Source organism: Epinephelus moara, chromosome 11 (assembly GCF_006386435.1).
Source record: "Epinephelus moara isolate mb chromosome 11, YSFRI_EMoa_1.0, whole genome shotgun sequence".
In the NCBI taxonomy this organism is placed as follows: Eukaryota; Metazoa; Chordata; class Actinopteri; order Perciformes; family Serranidae; genus Epinephelus; species Epinephelus moara.
In genome coordinates, this window is record NC_065516.1 from 13,602,025 (window position 1) to 13,626,876 (window position 24,852).

The 24,852-nt window shown below is 39.4% G+C and overlaps 2 protein-coding genes across 2 annotated transcripts in view; both read left to right on the plus strand.

The window, feature by feature from the left end:
- Nucleotides 1-637: 637 nt before the first annotated feature.
- On the plus strand, nucleotides 638-8,026 carry LOC126398088 (inositol monophosphatase 1-like). The gene is made up of 9 exons (XM_050057285.1): nucleotides 638-781; nucleotides 1,967-2,061; nucleotides 2,196-2,332; nucleotides 2,435-2,539; nucleotides 4,267-4,312; nucleotides 4,414-4,522; nucleotides 4,897-5,005; nucleotides 7,489-7,640; nucleotides 7,805-8,026. The coding sequence occupies exons 2-9, from the start codon at nucleotides 1,999-2,001 to the stop codon at nucleotides 7,930-7,932; spliced, it is 849 nt and encodes a 282-aa protein (XP_049913242.1). The 5' UTR covers nucleotides 638-781; nucleotides 1,967-1,998; the 3' UTR covers nucleotides 7,933-8,026.
- Nucleotides 8,027-11,698: 3,672 nt separating this feature from the next.
- Nucleotides 11,699-24,852, plus strand: part of LOC126398032 (cadherin-7-like) — a 263,786-nt gene continuing 250,632 nt past the window's right edge. The window contains exon 1 of the mRNA XM_050057199.1: nucleotides 11,699-11,932. The gene's annotated coding sequence lies outside the window, so the exon portion shown is untranslated. The remainder of the gene's footprint in view (nucleotides 11,933-24,852) is intronic.

Below are 24,852 nucleotides of genomic sequence, written 5' to 3' on the forward strand. Positions count from 1 at the left end.
CACAGAGGAGGAGAATTTATTAGCATTTAAGTTACCTCACCTTACAGTGAAGAGTTTGACACATAAATATAGAAACAGACACATCTAGATCTGTGTATCTGCAGTGTAGACTTTCACTCACTTCATGAGGATATTGCCAAGACTTGCACAGTGAGAAACAGGCATGCAAACACTCGTAATCTCTGCTGACTCACCAGAGGACCTTTCAAAGTATTTTCCACAAGTGGAATACAATAAAAGGACATAAAGGGAAAGCTCTATAGCTGTGAAACTGTCAGGAAATATAAAACTGACAGGGGCTTTTGTTTGTCATGCCAAATCCCCATGTTAAAACTAAGTCAGGAGCTGGAATGCACACTAATTTCTCAAAAAGACTTTTACCTCAGAAAATCTGATTTATGGGATTTTCCATTACACTGTACAGCCTTTAATAACTCATCATATCAACTGTTGCACATACACCAAACTGTAGCAGGGTGTGTCTTCCTGGATTACAAAGACACTTGAAAATATTTCTACTTACATTAATGCACTCTGTGCACGGCATAGGTAGCATCATGTCATTGCATGTCTGCCTTTATCGACAGAATGTTGTTTTTTTTATGGGTTGCTATGAGGAAACTCATGAGGGCGGAGCTAGTACTTTTCCTACTCTGTCATGCCAGCTTTTGTAGTTGCTTCATCTCTCCAATGAGGGAACTTAAAGCTTGAAGTTTTGCAAAAGAAGGTGCACTGGTATCTCGGGGTCACCTTTGACAGCCTGCCCACCTGACTTCACAAGGTAAGATTTTCTTTCATTTTATAGCCATGCATAGGTGATACATGTGTGTATAAAATGTCTACAGGTGATTATCATTTCATGGGTAATTATATAATTACAAACTCTCAAAAAACTCCTCCTGAGGGTGGATTTGTCACAAAGCAGCCACTGCTGTGACACATAATGTGCAATAGCAAAAATATTCCACACTATGTGTAGAAGTAAGAGCTAAAGTACAGTATGTTCTTCAGTGGTAAAAAGATTCACACACAAAGTTTATCAAGTATCAACAAACACTAAATGACATTTAAAGAAAAAGCAGGAAGTTGCATTCACATGCATTTAATTTTTATTGCGAAACTTGTGACTTTCTGTGCTCTATGCCACTTCTGAAACCAAACCCACACCCTCACCTGCACCAGCTACTCAGTAATGGAAAGTAACTAAGTATATTGCCCAAGTATTTTACCTAAATACACTTAAATATATTTGTATTTGTTTATTTCGATTATTTGTACTTTTTACTCCATTTATTAGATAACTTAAGTTACTTTGCAGAACACATTTTAACACAAACTATCCATCAGTATATAAAGTAATTAAAATTAGCTCCACATTTACCAGCTGCGACATTAAAGTGATGAACACAATGTATCACTTACACTCAGCAATATAATACACTCAAACAGGCCATTCAGAGTACTTGGACTTTTAGTACTTGAAGTATATATCGATGCCAATACTTGATACTGTATGCAGACCTTTTGCTTGTAACAGACTATCTCTACACTGTAGTATTGCTGCTTTCAATCAAGTTAAAGATCTGAATGCTTCCTCCACCTCTGCTGTTTCTTAACTGCACTGATGTCTAAGTTTAAAACCTGTGGCATCTGGCGGTGATTAAATGCAACGCAGGACAGACAGATGCCAGCTGCGGAAGTGTTGCGTAACTCACTCTGTTGTAGGAGGAGTGTGCTAAGCATGCAGGATTAGAAAGAAGTATTGTTTCGTGCTGCTGCAGAGACAGGGCGGCTCCGTTACACCTTTACATCAGGCACTCTGCTACCTTTTTTTTTTCTTAAATAAAAGCTTTTAATTGTTTTACATTTATTAAGGTGTATTACATTTCTTATAAATTCTCATGAATAACACTTTTATGCATTTATGAGTCATTGCTGCACTTTACAAGCTTGCTTTGTTTTACAGGCTCCCCTCTGTAAGCCCTCCATACAAACATAATGGCAGACCCATGGCAAAATGCATATGATTTTGCTGTTCAAGTGGCAAGAGCAGCTGGAGCAGTACGTATAAGAGCAATCTTTGAATGTATTTCTCCCCTCATGGTTGCAACATTGGCTTGAATATTTTGGAAGATATTGTGATAATCCATCCTCGTGATCTCTAAGCATGTACCAATGATATACCATTTGTTTAGGTAATCAGGAAAGCTGCGGATGATGAAATAAAGGTTTCAACAAAGAGCACCACCGTAGACCTCGTCACTCAGACTGACGAGAGGGTGGAGAAAATCATCATCGGCTCTCTTAAAGAAGAATTTGGAGATGCACACTGGTGAGACATACCCCCATGCACACTCACCTGTTTATGAACCTTTGCGCTGTTTGTGTCATATCTTGATGTTTGTCTTTTGTCCTTTCTTCTTCTGTGCTGCAGCTTCATCGGTGAGGAGTCTGTGGCAAAGGGGGAGCCTTGTATCTTAACTGATAAACCAACATGGATCATAGACCCTGTGGACGGCACCACAAACTTTGTGCATGGGTAAGATGTCAGTGTTGCTAAAGGACAGTTAGTTGTGTTAATGGATTTTCTTTAACCTGATCAAACCAAACAGAACAAACTCAACGGTTGCGCTATAACAAGAAGCATTCAAAGTGTAATTTTTTCCCCTAAAGGTCCAGTGTGTAGGTTTTAAGGGAATATTTTGGCAGAAATGGAATAAAATATTCATAACTTTTATAAGTTAAATCACCTGAAACCAAGAATTATTGTGTATTTGTTGCTTCAAAATGAGACGTTTCTGTCTACATATGGAATGGATCATGAATTTGTGTTTCCTAGGATAGCAAAGGCATGGCTGGCACTACTCTCCCTCTGATTGGCTAGTTTCTGTTGCCTTCATTGGTTGGATTGGTTACGTTTAGGCAAGAGGGGTCAGATTGGTGAGGGTTAGGGCAAGAATGTCAGGGTAAGCCAATCAGAAGCAGAGTAAGGCAGAGTAGGGCGGTCATGACATTGCTATCTTAAGAAAAACCCAAATTCGTGAGCCGGTTGTCTTCCACAGAGTCTGCCATGTTTCTGCACAAAGGCTCGGCAGAAGAAGATTAGTGACATGCAGTAACTGGACATGAATGTTAGCAAAGGAAGAGGAACCAAAGAGCGAGTGAGAGAGAAGGAAAGAAGGGGCTCGCTGTATTATAGGAGGTCCCCCAGCAGACTAGGCCTATGTCAGCCTAACTAGGGGCTGGTCCAAAACAAGCCTGAGCCAGCCCTAACTATAAGCTTTATCAAAAAGGAAAGTCTTAAGTCTAGTCTTAAATGTGGAGACGGTGTCTGCCTCCTGGATTGAAACAGGAAGATGATTCCACAGGAGTGGAGCCTGATAGCTGAAGGCTCTGGCTCCCATTCTACTAGTGGAGACTTTAGGGACCACAAGTAACGCTGCATTTTCAGAGCGCAGTGTGCTGGTGGGATAATAGGGCACTATGAGCTCTCTAAGATATGACGGAGCCAGACCATTTAGAGCTTTGTAAGTTAGGAGAGGGATTTTAAATATTCTGGATTTTACAGGGAGCCAGTGCAGAGGAGCTAAAACAGGAGAGATATGATCACTTTTCTTAGTTCCTTAGTGCCACTGAATTCTGGACTAGTTAAGGAATTGCAGTAATCCAGCCTAGATGTAATTTTGTGTTCACACTGGGTGCGAATAAAACAATTCATGCGAGTGAATTACATGTAAAGACACGGTGAGACACAAAGTCCTGCTGGGTGGCACCCTGGATGCGATGGACACCATGCGAAATATGCAAATTAAGCAGCATAAATTCAGGGAGTAGTGCGATTTCGTGTCATACGTTTATGCGCAAGAGTTGAAAAATCTGAACTTCAGTGACCAATTTGCGCTGCAATAGCCAATCAACACTGAGGTATGCAGAGGACATACCAGTGGAAGTTCATTCATCAATTCAGCGATTTCACATGCGTATGATGGAAGTTATTCGTGCGTATGAAGCGAGTCAACACAAAACATTCCAGCGTCCAAACTCACGCGAGTACAGCATCACGAAAAACTTGGTGTGAACAAACATAACAAATGCGTTGACCAATTAGGATATGCCTAATTTTTGTAGTATTACACAGGTGAAAGAAAGCAGTCCTTGAAATGTGATTTATATGGGACATAAAAGACAAATTTTTATTGACAAAAAGTACCTTTTCTGGCTATGTAATAATGCTTATTTAATGTATATGAAACTGCTTATTCACAGATTCCCCTTCGTGGCTGTGTCTATTGCCTTTGCTGTCAAAAAGAAGGTATGTCAGATTAAACAAGAGAAAATGTTCCAGTTATTAAAATTAGTTTGTCCACACTTTGCTCAGTAAGTAAAAGCTAAAATAATGACGTCTGGTTGCAGTTGGAGTTCGGTGTGATCTACAGCTGCTTGGAGGACAAGATGTATAAAGCAAGGAAGGGGCAGGGAGCTTTCTGCGATGATGAGCCGATTCAGGTGTCTGATGTAAAAGGTAATGCAGTCATCTGTGAAAACGGTTGGACATACTATTTTGCTTATTTGAACATGAAAGAAAGAAGGAACTAACACAGATTGAGCCTTGCATTGACCAAAAACGTTTTTGCCTTGCTTTTGAAATGGAATATCCGAAAACGTATCCACACACAGTCATCACTTTCACATTAAGGACCTCAAGGTTACCCTCTTTTCTTAAACCAAATTAATAAAGCATTCAAGCAGAATCCTCAAGATAGAAAATGTTACATTCAATCTGAAGGACACTTGACTGTTATTGTGAATGTGATTGTTTGTCTATGCACCTTTACAGTCACTGTCAAACTTGTAATCAAATATAGCAGTAATCCCTTTGGCATGCTGTCATTGCAGATATCCACAAGTCGATTATCATCTCTGAGCATGGGACTGACAGGAGCAAAGAAAAAGTAACCAAGATCTTCAACACCATGCAGAAGATTCTCTGCATCCCAGTGCATGGGTGAGCTGTCTCCACGTACACTGATCATTATTATGTTGTGTGTTACCCTACAAAGCCAAAAATGAACAACCATTTTGTTGTTGTTGTTGTTGTTGTTTAACTTGAGAATGGACTGGAATCTGATTTTTTGGCATTTGTTTTATATTAAATATGATAATGCCTTGGAGATGTGTAATTTCTTGTCAAACCGCATGTAAAATCTGCAGTGAAAGCAAAAGGCTGATAAAACCAAGCCAAACCACAGTAACTCTCCCGAGGTTTTATAGTCTCCTGCCTCTAGAAGACATTGTTTCTTCTACAGAGAAGCAGCCAACTACACAGCTAAAGCAAGAGAGCTGCAGCCTGTGAAGTGAAAGCTAGCTGCAGAGACAGACACGGCTAGCTGTAGCTAAAGCTAAAAATTAAATGTGCTTATTGCTCCTTCCCTAGTTATCTGTAATTAAAACATATCCATTTTGATAAATCTTGTTGGTAATTGAGTTTTATATAAAATGAATAAGGCTTCAGCCAGTCATGATAGCCATAAAAACCCAGCTGCGACATAAACTATGGTCTGTTAATGATCAAAATAGAGTTTATTTCCTAATACTGTCTAATACTGAGTTTGCTGTTCCACATAATTCAATGAGTGTAACTTAATCGACTCGCGAAAGAGGAAAAAAATCCTGCTAGCCAAACTCCTGCTAAAGCTAACTACTGTATCTTAGGGGAACTGCCCATTGGTTCGACAGCCCATTGGTTCGACATCCCATTGTTCCGACCATATTAAACTCATTGTTCCGAAGTCCGTTCCGAAATCATCATGATGCCCTGTGGTTAAGGTCTGGTTAGGTTTAGGCACAAAAACCACTTGGTTAGGGTCAGGAAAAGATCATGGTGTGGGTTAAAATGAAAAAGAAAGTGGCAAACACATAAGCCGTGAGCCTGCTCCGCCTCAAGCCGGTCGCGGCGCACCATACGCCCGCCGCAAGCCGTTCAGCACCACGGACAGTCGGACTAATGGGATGTCGAACCAATGGGCTGTCGAACCAATGACATGGACCCTATCTTAGCAGACTATCAAGCCATCTTTGGAATTGACACCAGTAGAATAAATGCAATCCGGTGTGGATAAGCTACCTTGAAATCACTTTTTTCTGTATGGGAAATTGTAAATTAATTTATTATATTTATTAAAATATGAATATTTGCCAAATAGAGATACCTAGAAAAACAGGCTTCATTTATTTCCTATGAACTATGGCCTGTTGATAAAAATGCTAATTTTCTAATATTGATATCTGTTTCCCTAGCTGTAAGTGTAAAAATCTGTTCTAATAAATGGATTCTTGGTAATTAAGTTTGTTGTTCCACATAATTAAATGAGGCTTTAGCGTAACTAAATCCATTCGCAACAGAGACCTTTCTAGGTATACTAAAGCTAACTTAGCAGGGTGGCATTAACTACAGAATTCATGCAATTTTGTGTTGTTATTACTTATTAACACAAATTTCATTATATTGATTTAAATATGAATACTAGACACAGCAACATTGCTACATACTGCAAATAGAGACTGTGAAGCTGATGTCATGCCATGGACAAACTAGTTATGAGAAACAACATACCCTAACATTGCAACTGTCGTTTTTCAGCCCTTTATCATTCCAAACTCATCAGATACCATCGCTTTATCAGTGATCTGGGCATGAGATACCAACAAGAGGCACCTTTTGCAGCAGTATCAGATGCACTGGGATGTGGCGTTGTTAATGTTGGTCGTCAAAGGCTTTCTCTGGTTTGCCAGCCGGTTGCAGTTTGTAACACCACCAGTAACAATGTAATATAAGCAGCTGAAAAGTCTCTATAGGGTGAGTGGGAGGGGAGTTGGATGCATCTCACAAACACTGGACTTTCACTCAAGAGCTTGCTGTTTGCTTCCTGTGTGAATGTTGAGCCAAACCATGGTGTTTTTTTCTAAACTTAACCACGTGATTTCGTTGAACAAGGAGATGAACGTAAATACGAGCTGTTTTGCCTACGTTGAAAGTTTATTTTTTAAAGACTGCATGTATCTTACAAGCTGAAACTGTGCATTTCCTTGTGTGTTGCCTGGTACAAGCAATGTATGTAACAAGCGTTAATTGACATGGGGTCCCAAAACGTCAGCAACAGATATATTAGGATACCTAGTGTGTCATACGTAGATGTTGAAGTCCACAGGCAGAGCGTCAATATTTGACGAGATGGGATGAGAACATGTTGCATTTTTGGACTGAGTGAATACTCTTTGGTAATAGAGATGACAGAGCGAGTACTTCATGAGATGCTACATTTTTCCTGCTTTATCAAAAGTCAGAGAGCTGCATTTTGAATTTTTATATTGGCATTTTAAAGACTTTTTTTCCTTACTACCCCACATCTTTAATGTTTGCAGCCTTTATAGAGCACTGTAGCGTACTTGTATACTTGTATTCATTCATCTCCAACTGTGTCCTGCCAGGCTCCGTGGGTCAGGGACAGCTGCCACCAACATGTGTCTGGTGGCGATTGGAGCAGTGGAGGCCTTTTTTGAGATTGGGATCCACTGCTGGGATATCGCTGCTGGAGCGGTTATAGTCAGAGAAGCCGGAGGAATACTACTGGATGTCGATGGTGTGTACACTTTCAAATCTGGTCACAGAGCATCAAGTCATTATGTAGCATTGAACTGAAGTCTTACAAATTAAAATAAATGAATGAGAAGGTAATAAGTAATAAAAGCAGGATTTGTAATTTGTTTAAACCCCTCTTAATAAAGGCTTTGTTTGACAATTTAGGGGGAGAGTTCGATTTGATGTCTCGAAGGATGGTTTCAGCAAACAACGAGGTTATTGCGAAGCGGATCATCAAGGAAATTGAAATATTCCCAGCGGAGAGGGACGACGCTCCGGTGCAGAAGAAATGAGAATATCCAAGTGCATTTCAAAATGAGTGCAAGAGGAACAAGTTCCAGTCTTTCACTGTATGTCATGAATAAAGTTGCTGTGCTGTAATCACCACTGATTGTCTTTTAATTTAAACTATGGGAGGGCTTCATTGTTTCATTCTTTTCAGCCAGAGAAAATTGTTTTAATTCAGTCGCCAATTTAAGTGACCTCCAGGTTACATTTGATTAACACGCATGTCTTTTGTCTGTAGCTGCCTATGTATGCGTTCCATCTTACATTACGCATGAAATATTCATTTTGAGGACCCACAGCCACATATTCATTCTGGTTTTATTTTACTTTATTTTGAACTCTATCACAATAGATCTCATTTTGACTGGATTTCCAATCACTGAATTTATCTCTCCGCCCTCAGTCTCATGTGACTCTGTGTAATTATCTGACGGAAATGAGTGGAATTCTGCCAAGGTGATTACCCTCATTAGAAGCAACAGTCCTTAGCACTGAGTTAAGTCAATGTTGAAGTGACTTTATAAACACTGGCCTTGTCGAGTGTCATATAATTTACTTACAGTTAGCATCACCATATTGCCTGAGAGCCTCTATTTCAGCATTATTACTGTTTACTCAATTTATTACACTCATATTACTGTTCACCACTAGAGGCCAGTAATGCATCAGCAATTAGATGAGATCCTCAGGATGCTCTCATTTTACATTGGTGGTTGAACTTAGTATTTCTTATGATTTTTATAAGTTTGCATGGTGGACTATAGTAGAGATTGACAGTATGCTCTGAGGATGCTTTATGCCTCATCAGCACCTTGTCAAACCTCACAACGAGAGGAAAAAATGACCCCACCCAAGAGATTAGGTAATATTTCACTCCTGCTCTTGTTTTTCCGATCTGTAAATTAACAGCTGGCTGTGAATCCGGTCGCAAATAAAAAACGCAAAGGTGTAGGAGCAAGCTGAGAGCCAGAACTAACAGCGACGGCGAATGGAGCAGCAGCAGCAGCAGCAACACAAACAGCAGGAACAACAACAGCAGCAGCACTAACAGCAGGAGGTTGTGGGGGGATAAGGAGTGTTTGAACTGGTGCCTTTGAAACATAAATAACTGCAATTTCTTTGTATAATTATGCTTCTATACATCTGCCACTGCTGTAGTGTATGATGATGTGTGTGATGTTTCAATAGAGATGTTGTTTGTCTGTCTTTCAAATGGCATAAATGTAATTCCGCAGCACTTTGAGCATCAGACGTGACATATGAAGCTCTTTTTTTTTTTTTGTTATCATGTCAGGGGAATAGGGTGAAATTATGTGTTGCAGTAGAGCAGAGGGCAGATAATAGTTGCAAATACGGCGCATCTTAACATTTGCTTGAACTTGCCCGGAGTACCAGATGGCTGGAATTTGCCTTGTAGGACAATACAGTAAATGCCACGGAGGTCAGAGAACCACACACAAGTTCATAAAAGTCAATTTAGCATATTTACTCAAAACTATCAGTGTTGTCCTCCTCCTAAAACCTCAATATTTTATAATCCAAGGACATTTGAACATTGATATTTAAACAGTCGATTCACTAATATTTGATGCATTGTGTTAGCTGAGTTTACTTACTCTTTTTTTAAATTAAAGTATGTATGTAGTAAATAGGTAAATCAATTAATCTACTAGCTCTCAATCATTTTATTGTAGGGATGCAAGGGGAAATGAATTGAGACTTGCATTCTGAAAACATTAAATGGCATCAAAAGATATCATATCCTACTAAATAATATTTTATTGGAAGAATTTAAATATTTCAATTGGGCATGAAATTGTAACAAGTCATTTTAACCCCGGATTATTTATTCATTAGCATATGTATGTGTGTAAAGAATTAATCAGTGGTTTAAGGTACACAGTAATCACCATAATGTAGTTAGAAGCATATTATTGATATTTTCAGGTGTTTATTAATACATTTTTCCCTCTGTGAAGCGTCTGTAACTGATGGATAGACAGATATTTTCATGACAACAGAGCAAACTCACTCTGCTGGCGAAGGCAGTGACATGTGTCTGAAAGCTCCAGAAGAACTGCAGTAAGTGATCCTTGAGTTAAATTTTTTTTTAAAAACTATTTCAGAAGTCACGTGTGAAGCTTCCAGCTTTATTTCAATGAATTCTAAAGCATATTTTAAACTGTTACATTTTTTATAACACATTGTAGGGGAGACCAGGTTTGGTTGGCACACAGCTATTTTCTGGTCCCTAGAAGGTCACAGAAACATTTATGCAACATCGAAATGTTTGCTTTCTTCACCTGCACTCATCTACGCCATATTAAACCATCTGAAAGTCACTGACTTTTTCAGTGAGGGTAACATTTCAGTTTTAGTATCAAAAGTCAGAAAATGCTAAGTGGACTAAACGTATTACAAAACTGTGCATTCATTCATTTTCCGTAACCGCTTATCTTGTTGGGGTGACAGGGGTGCTGGAGCCTATCCCAGCTGACATTGGGACAGAGGCGTGGTACACCCTGGACAGGGTGCAGACTTTTAAAAATTGAGCGATATTCTATTAAATATTCACGTTTTCTGGTTCGTCTTTAAATAAATGTTCAAATTGTTTTTAATGATGGCTTCATTGTTTTTATAACCATAGCATTTCAACAATGTGCCAATTAACTCTGCAGTGGGGCGGGTTGGCACAAGTGCAGAAGATCTACATATCATCTAATTTTAGAAAACAATTGCGCATATTGAAACTTATTTATTTACAGCTGAGACTTTACTTTCATTTGCTGCCTGTTATAATATTCTGATGTAAATTATGCCAGAGAAATATGTAAGAGATGAAAGTTTGCCAACCAACCCCAGTCTCCCCTATCTAAAATGATTATGTGCTGTCAATCACTCATTAACTGTTTATACACTAGTTATAGGTGCCTCATTGACAAAGTTATACCCTAATCATTGATTATATATTGATAAACACTTGGTGCTAAATGGCTGAATTTCAAGGAGGCTATGTCATCGAATCCCACCATACTGGTCCAATGTCAAGGATCCTTCGAATGTGAGGACAGAGTCCTTTCTTCAGAGAATTTTCAAGCATTCATGTGTGTATCAAAAGAAGTACTCGCAATTTTTTGTGCACAATTTGCTGTCTTCATCTTCTGTTACAATGTGTGTTCACTGAATGCTAGGAAGGAGTCTTACCTAGCCTCTGTAGGACCAGACTTGGAAGAAGCCATCCTACCAAGGAAGCATCCTTGACTTTGAGAAGCACCCATTGTGTATCCATTCTTGTGGGCATAGCTCCACCTGGTGGCAGTAGAAAACACGTGTGGTTTTAATGCTACTGAGTAATATAGAAATTGATATAATCCTGAAATACAGCATGATATTACAGGTCCGGGGTTGCTGGTTTGAATGAGAGTCCTCACCCATGGTGGACATTTCATTTGGTTGCAGCCGCAACGTCAAATGCCGGGAGTGTGGAATACCAATGCGCAAGCGCATGTAGCTGTCGTCCAGCTACATTCTGATTGGCTGTTTGCGAAGCACAGTTGTCTTCACTTGTTAGTAGCTGTCAAAAGTTCGTATTTTATTTAAATAAAACGGAAAGTGCGGTTTAAATCAACTTTATCCTCTGTAGCATTAAATTAAATGTACTTAAAATGCTTCAGTCGCGGGAATTTTGTTAGAAACCAAACCTCTGCTAAAAATAGTCAGCTTTAACGTGGAGTGGTTCTCTGGGAACAAAATGGCTAACTGCTAGCTTGGTGGAGAAGTCGCTTTTTTTTCTTTTGCTTCCCGTGTGCTTTATTACTCGGAGAGGATGGTGCCTGGTCAAGAACAGACTTTCAGGATCCCAAGCATCTTTCTGAGTGGATTACCAAACATGAAAGCAGCAGGACAACACTGTCAAATGAAGTAGTCAGAGCTAACACAGCTACCCAATCTGACAGCGCACATAAACGGGGTATTGAGCAGTGAAACACCAGTTGAGGAGAACAGGTATGTGCTCAGTCTTATTATCACCTGTGTTAAACTGTGTGGGAAATGTGAAATAGCGCATTATCTGTGTGTCAAATTGTGTAACGTTAACTTAATTTTCTGGTTTTACATCTGCCGAAAGTAGATGTTGCCCATGTCTTTCCACCTCAAAACGCCACTGATTATACATTATATACTGCATGTAGTAAATGATAGATGGAGGGGTTTAAGTGTTACCAAGGAGGGTGATAAACGTGCATGGTATCTTTGGAACTATCAAATAACCAATAGAAGAAATATCAGAGGGCCAGCCAACTTCAACAAGTACCACTTGAAAGAGTAAATATGGAAACATGCAAATCAACGCTTTATGGCTCTGCAGAAACCATCAAAACTGTTTTAACAGTATTTACATCTGGTGTGAGATTAATTATTCGCAGAGCATCTGGTTTCCAATGGCTAATTAAGAACAGCATTAGCACAGAAATAAAACAGCAGGTATAAGGCAACTAAAGAGTAGTGAAAATGAGCAACTGACCCCAAGGTCCTATCTAACACCAATTCACAATGCTTAAAAATGCACACAGAAATATTTGAACACACTTCATAGAAACTAGACACATGCAGACAGACTTTGGAAAATCATGTCAGACAAAGTTGATAACAGTGGTCAGTTAATTGGCTCTTAAGGGTTACATTTTAAACTCCCTTTTAAAGTTTGCTTTATTATTTGAAGAGTATTTTCATTCACAAGAACTTTATGTGGCACATGTCAATAGTGGTCTACAGAGTCTGGCTATAAACCCAATCGTAGGAGAGCAGATATTATTTTCATTGTTGCTTATTCTCTTGAATAATTGATTAGTTGTTTGGTCTATAAAATGTCAGAAAAGATGATGTCCTCAAATGTCTTGTTCTGTCCACACCCCTAAGATATTAAGTTTACTGCCATGGAGGAGTAAAGAAACCAGAAAATATTCATATTTAAGAAGCAAGTGAAAGAGAATTCTGACTTTGTTTTTCTTAATAAAAAAGAAAACTACTTAAACTAATCAACTTAAGTAAAACCAAATTTAAAGTTTTTGTTAATCATGTAGCCAACTCGAACAGCAAACTTGTGATGAATAAAGCTGAAAATGAGAGAGTATCGGAAATGTAATTTCAGGGCGTTGTAATAGATAATAAACTACGCTGGAAGCTGCACATAAATTATATCAAAGCCAAAATTTCAAAATCACCTGTAAATAAAGTTAAAGATCTTCTAAATCAAGCCTCATTATACACCTTATACTGTTCATTGATTCTGTCATACATCACTTATTGTGTGGAAGTGTGGGGAAATACATACAGTATAAAACAAATACAAATACAGGTTTCATACTTCAAAAGAGAGCCATAAGAATTATGAACAAAACCTCATACAGACAACCAATGAACTCAGTATTTATTAAACTAAAGACTCTTAAATTTGAAGATTTAGTCAACTTTAAAACAGCTCAAATTATGTGCAGAGCAAAAAAACAAATATTACCTGAAAATATCCAGACGTTGTTTGAAAAGAGGAAAAGTCAACATGCTTTGAGAGGTGTTTTTATGTTCAAAAAACCATTGGTCCATTGGTCCATTGGTGTCTCAGTGAAAGGAGTGAGTTTATGGATCATTTGTAGTGAGGAATTGAAAACATGTTGAACACTACGTAGACTTAAACAAATGCTTAAAAAGAACGTATTGATCAAATATGAAAATGGATGATCCGACTGTTATACTGACGTAGAAGAGCAAGGTACAGGGTGTATAAGTTGCCTTTTGTCAGTTGTTTTTTGTGTGTTGTATTTTGCCTTTGCTGTTATTTTTTTGCCTTGTTTGCCTGTTTTGGTTTGTTTTGTTGTTGACTGCTAGATATGATGTGCTGTTAACACGGTGGGTGTTATAAGCTGTAGCTTCAGCCTACGCCTTTTTCAGACAGCAGAAGTGCCTAAGTTATGTTAAATGACTTTACTGTAATGCTTTGCACTGTGCTGTTTAAGTATCTGCCATTTTCTCTGAGAGGCTGTGATTTTATGTACATTCATTTGTAGATTAATACACAATGTTCTTATTTCTATTTGCAGAACAAAATAAATTCTAATTCTAATCCATTATCAAATTAGTTTGCGATCAATTTAGTAGTTGCGCCTAAGTGATTAATCAATTGATTGTTGCAGCTCTAATCAGTAAGCAGCATGTCTGTCTCATTGATGACATACTGTAACAGGTACAATCTCTACCAAGATTAAGCCGAGTGAGTTATTTAGCTGTGTTTTGATTGCCTGACTGAATGTGCAGTTTGTGTGCCCCGTGTTATCAGGTGATTTTCAGGTCCTTTCAGGTCCTGTCGGATTCAATCAAAATCTTGCACATGCTGCAGACCTGTAGCAGTTTAGGTTGCACCAGGCAAAGATCAGAGGAACACAGAGGTGGTAGTGTGGAGCTAATATTAAGTAGAGCTGGTTCTTGAAGTTTTGAGGATGCTGCATCAGCCTGAATGCTTCTGTGACAGAGGCTAAAGTACGCAGAGCACTTGAGCTGCCTGTACATAACGCTGAAATGTGCCTCTCTATCAGGGCCTCAAATGAAGCTCTTTCTCATTGTTGATTCTTTAACTGTTTGGCATCTGAAACATCAGCCAAGAATGTTAGATGCCCAACTTCTGAGAGTCCTTGAGTTACATATTTTGTAGTACTAAATTGCTTTCAAAGTGAATGAAAAATATTGTACCACACTGGAGTCATAGGGACGTTACTGGGTGGATGGCGGATGTAAAAAGCCCATGACTGTGAAACCTAAATCCAGGGTTTCCTGTCTGTGGTCAGGTTTAGGCAACAAAAGCACTTTGGTTAAGGTCAGGGAAATATTATGGTTTGGTCAAATTTAAATAAACACCTTATGTCACTGAAGACTTTTTCTGTCTTAAACCAGACCATAACGCTTCCCTAACCTTAACCAAGTGTTGCCAGTGCCTCACAAAAATTAAAGTTTAATAGGGTTGTAGTCACTATGAGCAGATATTGTGATGAAAGATCAAATTATTTTGTGGAAAACCAATGAAATACATTGTTGGTATATGTTTTTCAATGTTTTTGCCACTATCCAGGTACCTTTCCTTCATCATGTTAATGGAAAATGTTATCCAATCTGTTTCCTTAAAAATGTTTTTGCTGTTGGTTTGTCCAACCAAGAGTCACAAATCGACAGATATTCATTTTAATGATAATTCAAGATAATATCATAGCAAGAAATTGTAAAATTCAGAGGCTGGAAGGGTCAAAAGAGTGGCATTTTGCAACTTAAATCAACTGTAGGGATGCACTGATTGTGAAATTCTGGGTCAGTACCAACGTTTAAAATAACAATTTGGCTAATAGCTGAAAGGGATGTTTTTGGTGTTGTTTCTTCCCCCTTTTGTGCCAGGGAAACAAAGAAATAACTGTTTGAAGGCCATTCAGTCCTTCATTACAATGTCTTTGAACAAGCACAAATTAGTTGTACACATTTATGAAACAACTGTTTACATAACCTTCTTTCATAAAAAAATGTGTTTTTATAACTGCTTCAAAAACCTTTTTTTTACTGTATATATCATATTTCCCTCGCTAATCTGTTATATTGCCGTGAAAACATCGACATGTTTTCCTACAAATACCTATTTATCAAAGTTTCTCACCAAAAACTAAATTCTACAAGGTTACATTGAACACCTCATGAGAACTTTAAAGTTTACCTTGGCCCCGTCCTCATTTTTACTGAATAGAGCTTGATTGCATCATAATGTAACTCAGTGCAACCTCAGTCAGCATCCGTTTCAGCCAGCACCTACTAACAGCTAATGTTAACTAGTTCTCCTCCTGTTTAAACCAACACAGATGAATTGTTTGCAATGTGGCATTATCAGGGAAATGATAGGGTGCATCCCCAGATGCCCTGCTAGTGAGTTTACTGTGTTGTCTTTGTCCTGACGGTGTCCCTGGGAAGATCTCTGTTGGTCCTAGACACGCTTTATATTGTCTGAGATGAAGGAATACCATTATGTTCCAGCTCTGCCTTTTAGCCTGTGCAAAATTGATGCGGCACTACAGAAAACAATATCGGCCACTGCCATTAGAGTGTCACCATATTTGCAGATAGGCCGATAGCAGGCAACAAAGCGAATATCGGCTGATAGCAGTGTGTCGCTGATAAATTAATGCATCCCTACTTATTTTACTATTTAAGTAGTTGCTGAATAATTTTCTGTCAATCAACTTATTGATAAAGGGACTACGCATTTGAACTTTGTAGGGCTGTAGTCAACCAAAGAAAATCTTGGTCGACTAAAGTCGCACATAATCTTCAACTAATCGATTAGTCGTGGAAAAAAAAAAAATCTGTACGTTATTTTTACTTCTGTGGTGCTGTGTCTGTGTCACTCTGCAGTTACACCTCCAAAACACTAGTCGGCGGTGGAGGACTGTGTCAAATGCTTTAAAGTTTAGTTCAAATCAAACTTTATTTATATAGTTGATTCAAAACACACGTTAAATATGGCATAATAGAGACAATTTCAAAAACAAGTATGCTAATTGGATTCACTATAAATCACAGACAGCACTTTCCCCCACCAATACAACATGCTAACGTTATTAGCACAAGTCTATGGCATTTTACATTGTATAAACTAGCCAAGCATCTAGCGATCTTTTCCTCTTCTTATATAAAACCAGGGACAACAGCAACATGTAACAAAGGTAACGGCACTCAATTTGGCTCCATTGCAACTTACAAGATTCACCGACAAAACAACTGTCTTATACTAAACACATTTTCCAAGCAAATACAACATGCTAACGTTAGCGCCAGCCTATGGCAATTTACACTGTATAAATAAGTCTAGCGATGAGCGGAGATTTCCTCTGCTCATATGAAGCCAGGATAAATCCCGAAGTATAAATCCCTGAAGGATAGATCACACACAAGACTTAAAATGCTATTTAAGTGGAGGCTTTACTGTCTTCACAATTTATTTCTCATCTGTGAAATACAAGTAAATACAAGCTTCGTTTTCACTGAGGGAAATTGTGTCAGAAACTGACAGGAGGTCTGCGTCACTGCGATGCTGAGCGTGAAGATGGGCGAGTCCAACTTTCTGTCAACAAAGGGGGTGTTTTGAAAACACCCCCATTTTCACAGGTAACTTAGCCTATCCCCCCGCCGCAGGAAATAATGGATTAATCGTGGAAAGCTGTTGATGTAGCACTTTTCTCTTTATGAAAGTAACACGGCGGTTATTTGACTAATGAGAATTTGGTCGGATGAAAGCATAGCGACCAAATAATCGACTAGTCGACCAGGAGACTACAGCCCTAGAACTTTGCTCTTCTTCATGCACCAGTGTTGCGGTTACCATAGCATGCATCACCATGACAAGCAAAGAGGGACGGGGTTGACAGATCCTCCATCATTTTTGTAGTGAGGGCCACATCTTAACAAAGGGAACTGTGTAGAGCAGGGATTGAGAAACAGTGGCTGGAGCAAGACCAAGAAGTTACTGTTAAAACTTAAACCTGAAACCTGGAAATGACAACATGCTTGCATGTCGAGAAAGAGTGTTACAATCAAATCAGTTTTAAGATGAGTGCAGCAGCGATTCCAGGCTCGAGATTTTTGTCAGTCAAATAATTCAGAGCTTGTCTTTCTTGTTCGCAGAAAGGAGGATGCCATTATCTAATCTGTAGAAATGATATACGATACAACAGTCAGGTTATTGTGCATACTTTGCAGTCAGTAGTGCTTGGAGTTTAAGAGAGCAAAGCAATGGTCTGAGATAGCATTGCTGCCTGATTGCCTGCTTTCCTGATTTCATACAGTTAATGTCTGGAAGTGTGTCACTAAGTGTGTAATGAAATTGAACACACAGACCATCACAAGCAGAAAAGCCCCCAGATATCCACTAAGAGTCCATCTTTTCTGGTTCAATAGAGCCAGAAACAAAGCTGGCTGCAGGAGATTGAGTCTGCAGATCCTGTGGGTCCACCATATAAAACCACAGTAAACAACAATAACCATAATGAAAATGGAAAAGGCAGGAACCCTTTAATTTGTGCTTGTTACCATTAGCTGTCATCATTAGGGCCTGTGGTCGCCATAAGTGCACGACAGACTAATACACATCACTGTACATCCAGTAATACACAGCACAGTCATGTCTCCTTTTGGCGATTAGTACACATAGTAAGCTCTACTTCCATCTCTGCGTCTATCTGCATTTTCTTTCCTTCTACTTTTTGTCAGTCAGTTCAAGTCATGTTATGCAAAACATCTGAAGCAAAGCCAAAGAAATTAGCTTGTCCTGGCCAGCAGCCATATTGACTCGGGGGCTCCCAGTCCCACTTGTTTTTGATGCACTATTACGCTAATAAATAAAAAAAAGTTGAGACACATTTCATCAAGGCATGCGCTGAACTTATGCTTTCTATCTGGAGCAGATCGATGATCATAACCCTCCTTGAGGAAATGAGAGAACGGTCTGGACATTGTAATGAAATCTAAAACCCAGTGTTTTATGAGATGCAGCGTGTGAGTGGTGTCTATCAAAAGCTGCTCAAAAGTGGTGAATCAATAGAGATATTAACATCACACTAACACAGATATAGACAAAATCAATGACGATAATCCTAAGTAATAGCCCTTGAAGCCTTTCTTACATTTATTATAGCAGATTTTTTGTCCCTGGGAGGATTCCTTGACATATTAATTGCTTGCCTAAGTGCTCTATTTTCTGAGCACTCTGATTCATCTTCTTTGTCTTGTCTGTCCATCATTATTGATCCACTAAACACACACTTAATCTTTGCTTTTTTAATACCAAAGATTTAGTCACATCTGCTGATGCTGTACTTCTTGTCCAAGTGTGCAGATTTGTATGTGTATTTGTATGTCGATGTGTAGGTAGACACACTCGGACGGCCACTCGGGGCCGTGCGCGTACCTGTGCGACATCACGCGACGGCACACGTCCAGGTGCCAAACAGAGGAGGAAAAGACAATAAAAAATCCTTCTCATCTTATCTGAGTTCTGTTGTATGTTTGTGCTCCATAGATTTAATTGCAAACTACAACTGTTTAGTAAGTTAAAGATGCGTTGCTGCTAACGACAGCGTCAAGTGGCGATGAGGTCTTAAGGTTTTTTTGGAAGGTCTTAAAAAAGTCTTAAAAAGGTATTGAAATTAACCTCAGGATTCCTGCATATACCCTGGTTTGCGATGTGAGGATGAGGAATCAATGCCTGGTGCTTGTGTAGGCGTTAGCAACTAGCAGTTACAGCCTCAGACCGGTGGCAGATGGATCAAACTGCAGTGGGGGGAAGGTTTCCCATTAGTCACTAATTTGACAAATAATCATGCGAAATGTACCAGCCTCACCTTGCACTTTGGCACTTTTAATTGATAGTTTGTAGAGTGGTGGATCTCACTAAAGTTAGTTGGTTTTGTTAATTGTAGAGTTAAAGAAGACATCTGCTGGTATTCTGTATTTACCATATTGTAAAGCTAAAAATAAATTCATCTAACTACTAACTATTGTCTGTGCAGCCAAAGCCTGATAAAGCTTATCAGAAAAAAAAACAGGCAATAATTGTAATTGAGACTGTATGAAAACTAGTTTGCAAGTGAACACAGAGGTCTAAAGAATTGCTGTGACGAAAAGTAATTGATCATTTATTGAATGCATGGATGAAAAATGGATAGCCCTATAGAGTTAAAATAGTTTGCTAAAAATATAGGATAAATACTTTGCTAAATACTGCAAAATGATATGGATAAATGGTTGAAATGTGCTGTTTCAGACACTCCAAGTGATAGAGAATGCAAACCACTCAACACTGACAGTTAATGTATAAAACATTCTGATGTCTAATGTATAAAACAATTTCCACTTAGACTCAGACATAGTGCGTTCTGCACTTTGCGAATTGCAAAGCGCTCCATGCTGACTTTTTGTTGGAGCTGGCCCCAAGCAGAGAGGGTGCTTTTTGGTAGAAGCCTTAGGTAGCTTCTGATTATGGTGTTCAGTGACAGTAAAGCTTTTGACTTGCTGCTGTTGTGTTGCTGAAAGTTATTTCCACATCCATCTGCTTTCCCTCAACATCACAGAGTAAAAGGATGTTAGCAAATCAAGCAATATTAATGTACACTCAAGGGTGTGCGTTAATGTCAATGATGCGTACAAACCTCATTGCAAGTGCCCCGGTCCTTACTGCATCATTGTCGTGTCACAAAACAAAACACACCCTAAAATGTAATATTGCGATTATACAACTATTACCTACGAAATAAAATTTTAGTTGAGGGCAATTAGCTGTCAAAATAAAAAACGTTTTGTGACTGTTGTTTCCAATTCCATGGAAATACACAGGGTCTGACTAATAACTGGGAAAGAATCAGTCACGACAGTAGACTCCCATATGTAAAGAAACCTAGTTTACTCCTCCAGCAAGTAGGATGAACCATAGTAACGACCTAGCAACGGACCCGTTTTCTAGTCCCTGTTGAGTCCGCTGGCAAACAAGAGCAGAATCGTCGGGTTTCCCGAACTGAATAAATACCCCATATATAAACACCAAACTTTTTTGCTAGCTCAGTCTTGGTATGACTAAGATATCTGCCCCAAATTTTTTTTTTGTTCCTACATCCACAAACTTCACATGTATTTTTAAGCTAGTAGCACTGTGTCACCAGCACAGCTGATGGAGGACACCAGAGGATGCCAAACATTTCCAATCACTCAAGAGCATTCTAAAGTCCAAAAGTCAAAATTAATTGGAAAGAAAATAGATGTCATTATTTCCAAAATCCACAACATGTTTTATCTAATGAAATATTCAGCCTGTCAAAAACAACTTTTTCACTGCAGGAAGACACACACCTGCACTAACAGGGCGGTAGAGCAGCAAACAGCACCATAAATTATATGAATTAAAGAAAAAAATAAGAATAAATAAATACGACTAACTCATGTAATCTGATGAATCACTTAGACTTCATAAGGCTAAACAATAATTTTAGGATTGTAAGTTTTTCTATAGATTTTAGCCCATAAATGCATAAAGAGCATGTGTTTGTCCATTATGTACCAAAGAAACAGCAGCAGCACCCTCATCTTCTTCCAACCATTCATCAAACTAAGTCCACTGTGTAGATTAAAGTTGACAACAAAACTGTCCATTTTGTAGCAGTTTTGTAGCCTTATGGTATTTGCTCTGGCAGTTACAATGTTGCCATGGAAATGGCGGAGTATAAGGCAGAGTAGGGCAGGTCATGCCTTCACGGTCCCAGGAAAAATAAATTTGCAAGGAGGACGCTGAAAGCAGGCTAACGTTAGCTTACCACAAACTATGAACTGTACACTACCATTTGTGGTCATCACTTCATTTGACAATGGGTGAAAGAGCTTTTCTGTCGTGAGATGGTTTTCTCATCTTGAGGTGTTAAGAATGCTCCTGCAAAAACGCAACATGCATTGAGTGAAAAAATATATGGCACTCAGCAACACAAAAGCTGCTAGCAAAATGTTTCACTCTCATTGAGAACAACTACAAAAAGGTGCTCGAGTTGCCAAAATGCATTCTGCTTGATTGGAGCCTGAAAGTGTCAAAATCAATTCAAGTCAACAGATTTGAACCTGTGGAGACTCCAGGAGGTTACTGGTCCTGACCTAGAAATAGTCAAGCACGTAATTTTCCTTAAAGTGAGTTGTCATCCCCCTCCTTTTTTCCCCCTTTAGGTCAGAGCATGGCTATTTCCCCCTTATTCCTTTTTTTATGCTAAGCTAAGCTAACAGCTGCTGACCAGCTACATACACACCATACAGACATGAGAGTGGTATCAATCCTCTCATCTGACTTTTGGTGAGAAAGCCAAGAAACACATTTCCAAAAATGCTTAACTATTCCTTTAAAGCCACTCTGTGCTCCATTTTCCCAAGATAATTTCACTATCATGGGAATAATTAGCAACATGATGATGCATGCGCAGGCTCTGCAGATGCTTTTTTAGCTTCATCATTCAAACCACTTCCTGGATTTTGCCTTTTCTGTTCTGACAAACCACATGCATGTGGTGACTATTCCAAAATGAGTATGAGTACATTTTATTTCCAAAAAGCTAGACGTCTTGTGAAATTCTCAAAAAAGGTTGTCAAGCAGCCATTCATCCATTCAGGTCTTGTGTGGGTGGCCTACGAGGCAACCGGCTAGACTGTGTCACCATGTGTCACCCGTGCGTCTGAAAGCAGTCCCCACCCTCCCCCCTTCGACTCTGGGGAAAAGGGACTTATTACGTACGGGGAGTGACCACGGCTCGGCAGCAGGGCGACCCCAAAGGCGAAGCATCTATGCATTTGAATAATCTATTGCACCGACTCACACATTTGCATATCTGGGCACTTCCAAGTCACTGGGGCACTATGATTCACTTCCCTCTGCCAGACTGTGTTGTTACTAGTATGAAACAGGATGGATATTAAGCTTGTTTGAATGCAAGTTCCCTCATGAATCTTTAAGGCCGCTGTGTAATAAGAAAAAGAAAAACAGAACGGGACGCCATCAGACTGTAGAATTACTTTGCAGTTTGATTCTGAGACATCAGTGACTGCAGGGAAGTTTTGTCCACAAGGAGATACCTGACAGGGCTCTAAATTGTGAAGAAGACTGACACGAGTGTGAATTCAACAATTGCCAGTTAGAGTGTAAAGAGAGGTTGTGTGGTGTGCAGTGAAGCAGCCCCTCCATGCTCTCTGCCTCTTACCCACCTCTCATGGATCCTGTAATGGATACAGCCTCTGAAGGATTTAAGGATGGCCGGGCTGCTCACCTGTTAAAATAGAGCTTGCGCGCGAGTCTATCCTCTGGCAAACTTTGACAAAGCATGACTTTCTGCTGCAAGCAAATGATCAGGGGGTTAGAGGGGATATTTGTTGGTACTGACTGCTATACACATGCGCGGAGCACAATAAAAAGTAATTAAATCTGTACTCTGACCTTTTGTGAGATTTTGACAGCTCTCTGCTGTGTGTTCAACACATTTTTTAAATGAATGTGGAGTGTTGAAGCGCTGATATCCACCAGTGCGCTGCACTGAATCAACAGAAAGCAACGGGGAACACTGTGTAGTCATGCACTCACCAGCGAGGTTATTGTGAGGATTGTCTAGGAAGAAAAAGAAGAGCACAGAGGAGCTACAGGAATGAAAGATGTTAGTCTGCCAGTTTGTCACAAAAGCGGTGTGCTCCTGTGTGATAGACTGGCAGACCGTGCTAGCTCAGTATCCTTGGGGACACACAGGCTACTGTTATAGAGTCGCATTTTTTGAGAAGCTCCTCTCATTTTCTGAAGCAGAGAGACAGAAAGAGAGGGAGAGAGAAGCCACTGGTTCGGCATCTTGGAGCATGCTTAAGTCTTGTTAGGCTGCTTGTGTCTGTGAAGGTTTATGGCCTGTGTCGAGGAGAAAGTCCACAATCAACTATCATGACATGGAGGATAAAAAAAAGAAAAGGTTACACTGGATGGATCCTTTCAGCAGCATTTGAGTGTGTTTGAAGAGATGCCCAAAACTTTTGTATAACGACATCGAGCAAAGCATCAGGACAGTGCTGGAGGTGAGAATAAGAGCCAGGCGTCTGGATTTTCACTTGACACTGCAGGTAGTCAAATCAATTCTAGTCTACTCGAGTTTATTTTTATAGCTGGGACTCAAAACTTTGTCCCAGAGGGCTTTGCAATCTGTGGAGAACACCCTCTATCCTTAGACCCTTGATTCGGATGAGGAAAAGCTCCCTGCATACAATAGGTGTTGCATTATCAGAGTAGACAGAAATAGAAGTGGTAGAATTACAGTATAGATAAACACAATTATATAAGCAAGAGCAACAAAATGAACAGAAACTAGAATAACAAGGTTTAAATATGCAGGTGAATAAGTACAAAATGTCCTATATGGCCAGCTTTATGTGGACAGCCAGATTACACCCATATTTATTTGTTGAACGTCTTATTCCAAATCCATGGGCATTTATCTGCTGCTGTAACAGACTCTACTTTCACCATTTTGAAACCTGGCTGCAGGGATTTTCGCCTATTCAGGCACAAGAACATAAGAATGATCGGCCACAGAGGTCGTATGTAGTCAATAAGGCCTGGCTATCCAGTTCATCCCAAATGTGTTCGATAAGGTCAAGGTCAGTGCTCTGTGTAGGCCAGTCAAATTCTTCCATGCCAAATTTGGAAGACAGTCCTTTTATTAAAATAATACAGGTTTTTTTCAGCATGGAGTATTACCAGGCGGCCGCCTCTATCAAAGTTTGTCTCACCTCCAACTCTCAACAAAACTCTCATTGGCATCATAATGGAAAACACTATTTTCTAACAACCGTTGCACTTGGTGGATTTCTGTCATTTGTAACTGCAATTGCAGCATTACGCCAATGTGGTGGCGCTATCATAATTAGCACAGTGCACCAAGGAAGGCACTGTCAAAACTGCCAAAAAGGAAGAAAAGAGCCGTTTGTTTTGGACAACAGCAAAACAAGGGTTAGCCTGGTGTACCACAGTGTTTGCACTGGTAACGCCTTTGCCACAGCAGCAAAAAAAAAAAATCACTACAGAAAACTAAACTTCTTTCCCCCTGCCGTTCGATGATAGCTTTATATCACAACTTGGAGTTTAGAAATGCCGCTGGAAACGGCAGTTGATCTCACAGAGTTTGTGAATGCTACTCCATGCACCTCTACATGTTTGTCTGAACACTGTCTTGTACCGAGAATACAACATTTACACCAGTAAAATGTTAGAAAATAAACTTGTGTTTTTTTTAAGATATTTTTTTGGGGCATTTTGCCTTTAATGGACAGGACAGCAAATTGTGAAGGGGGAG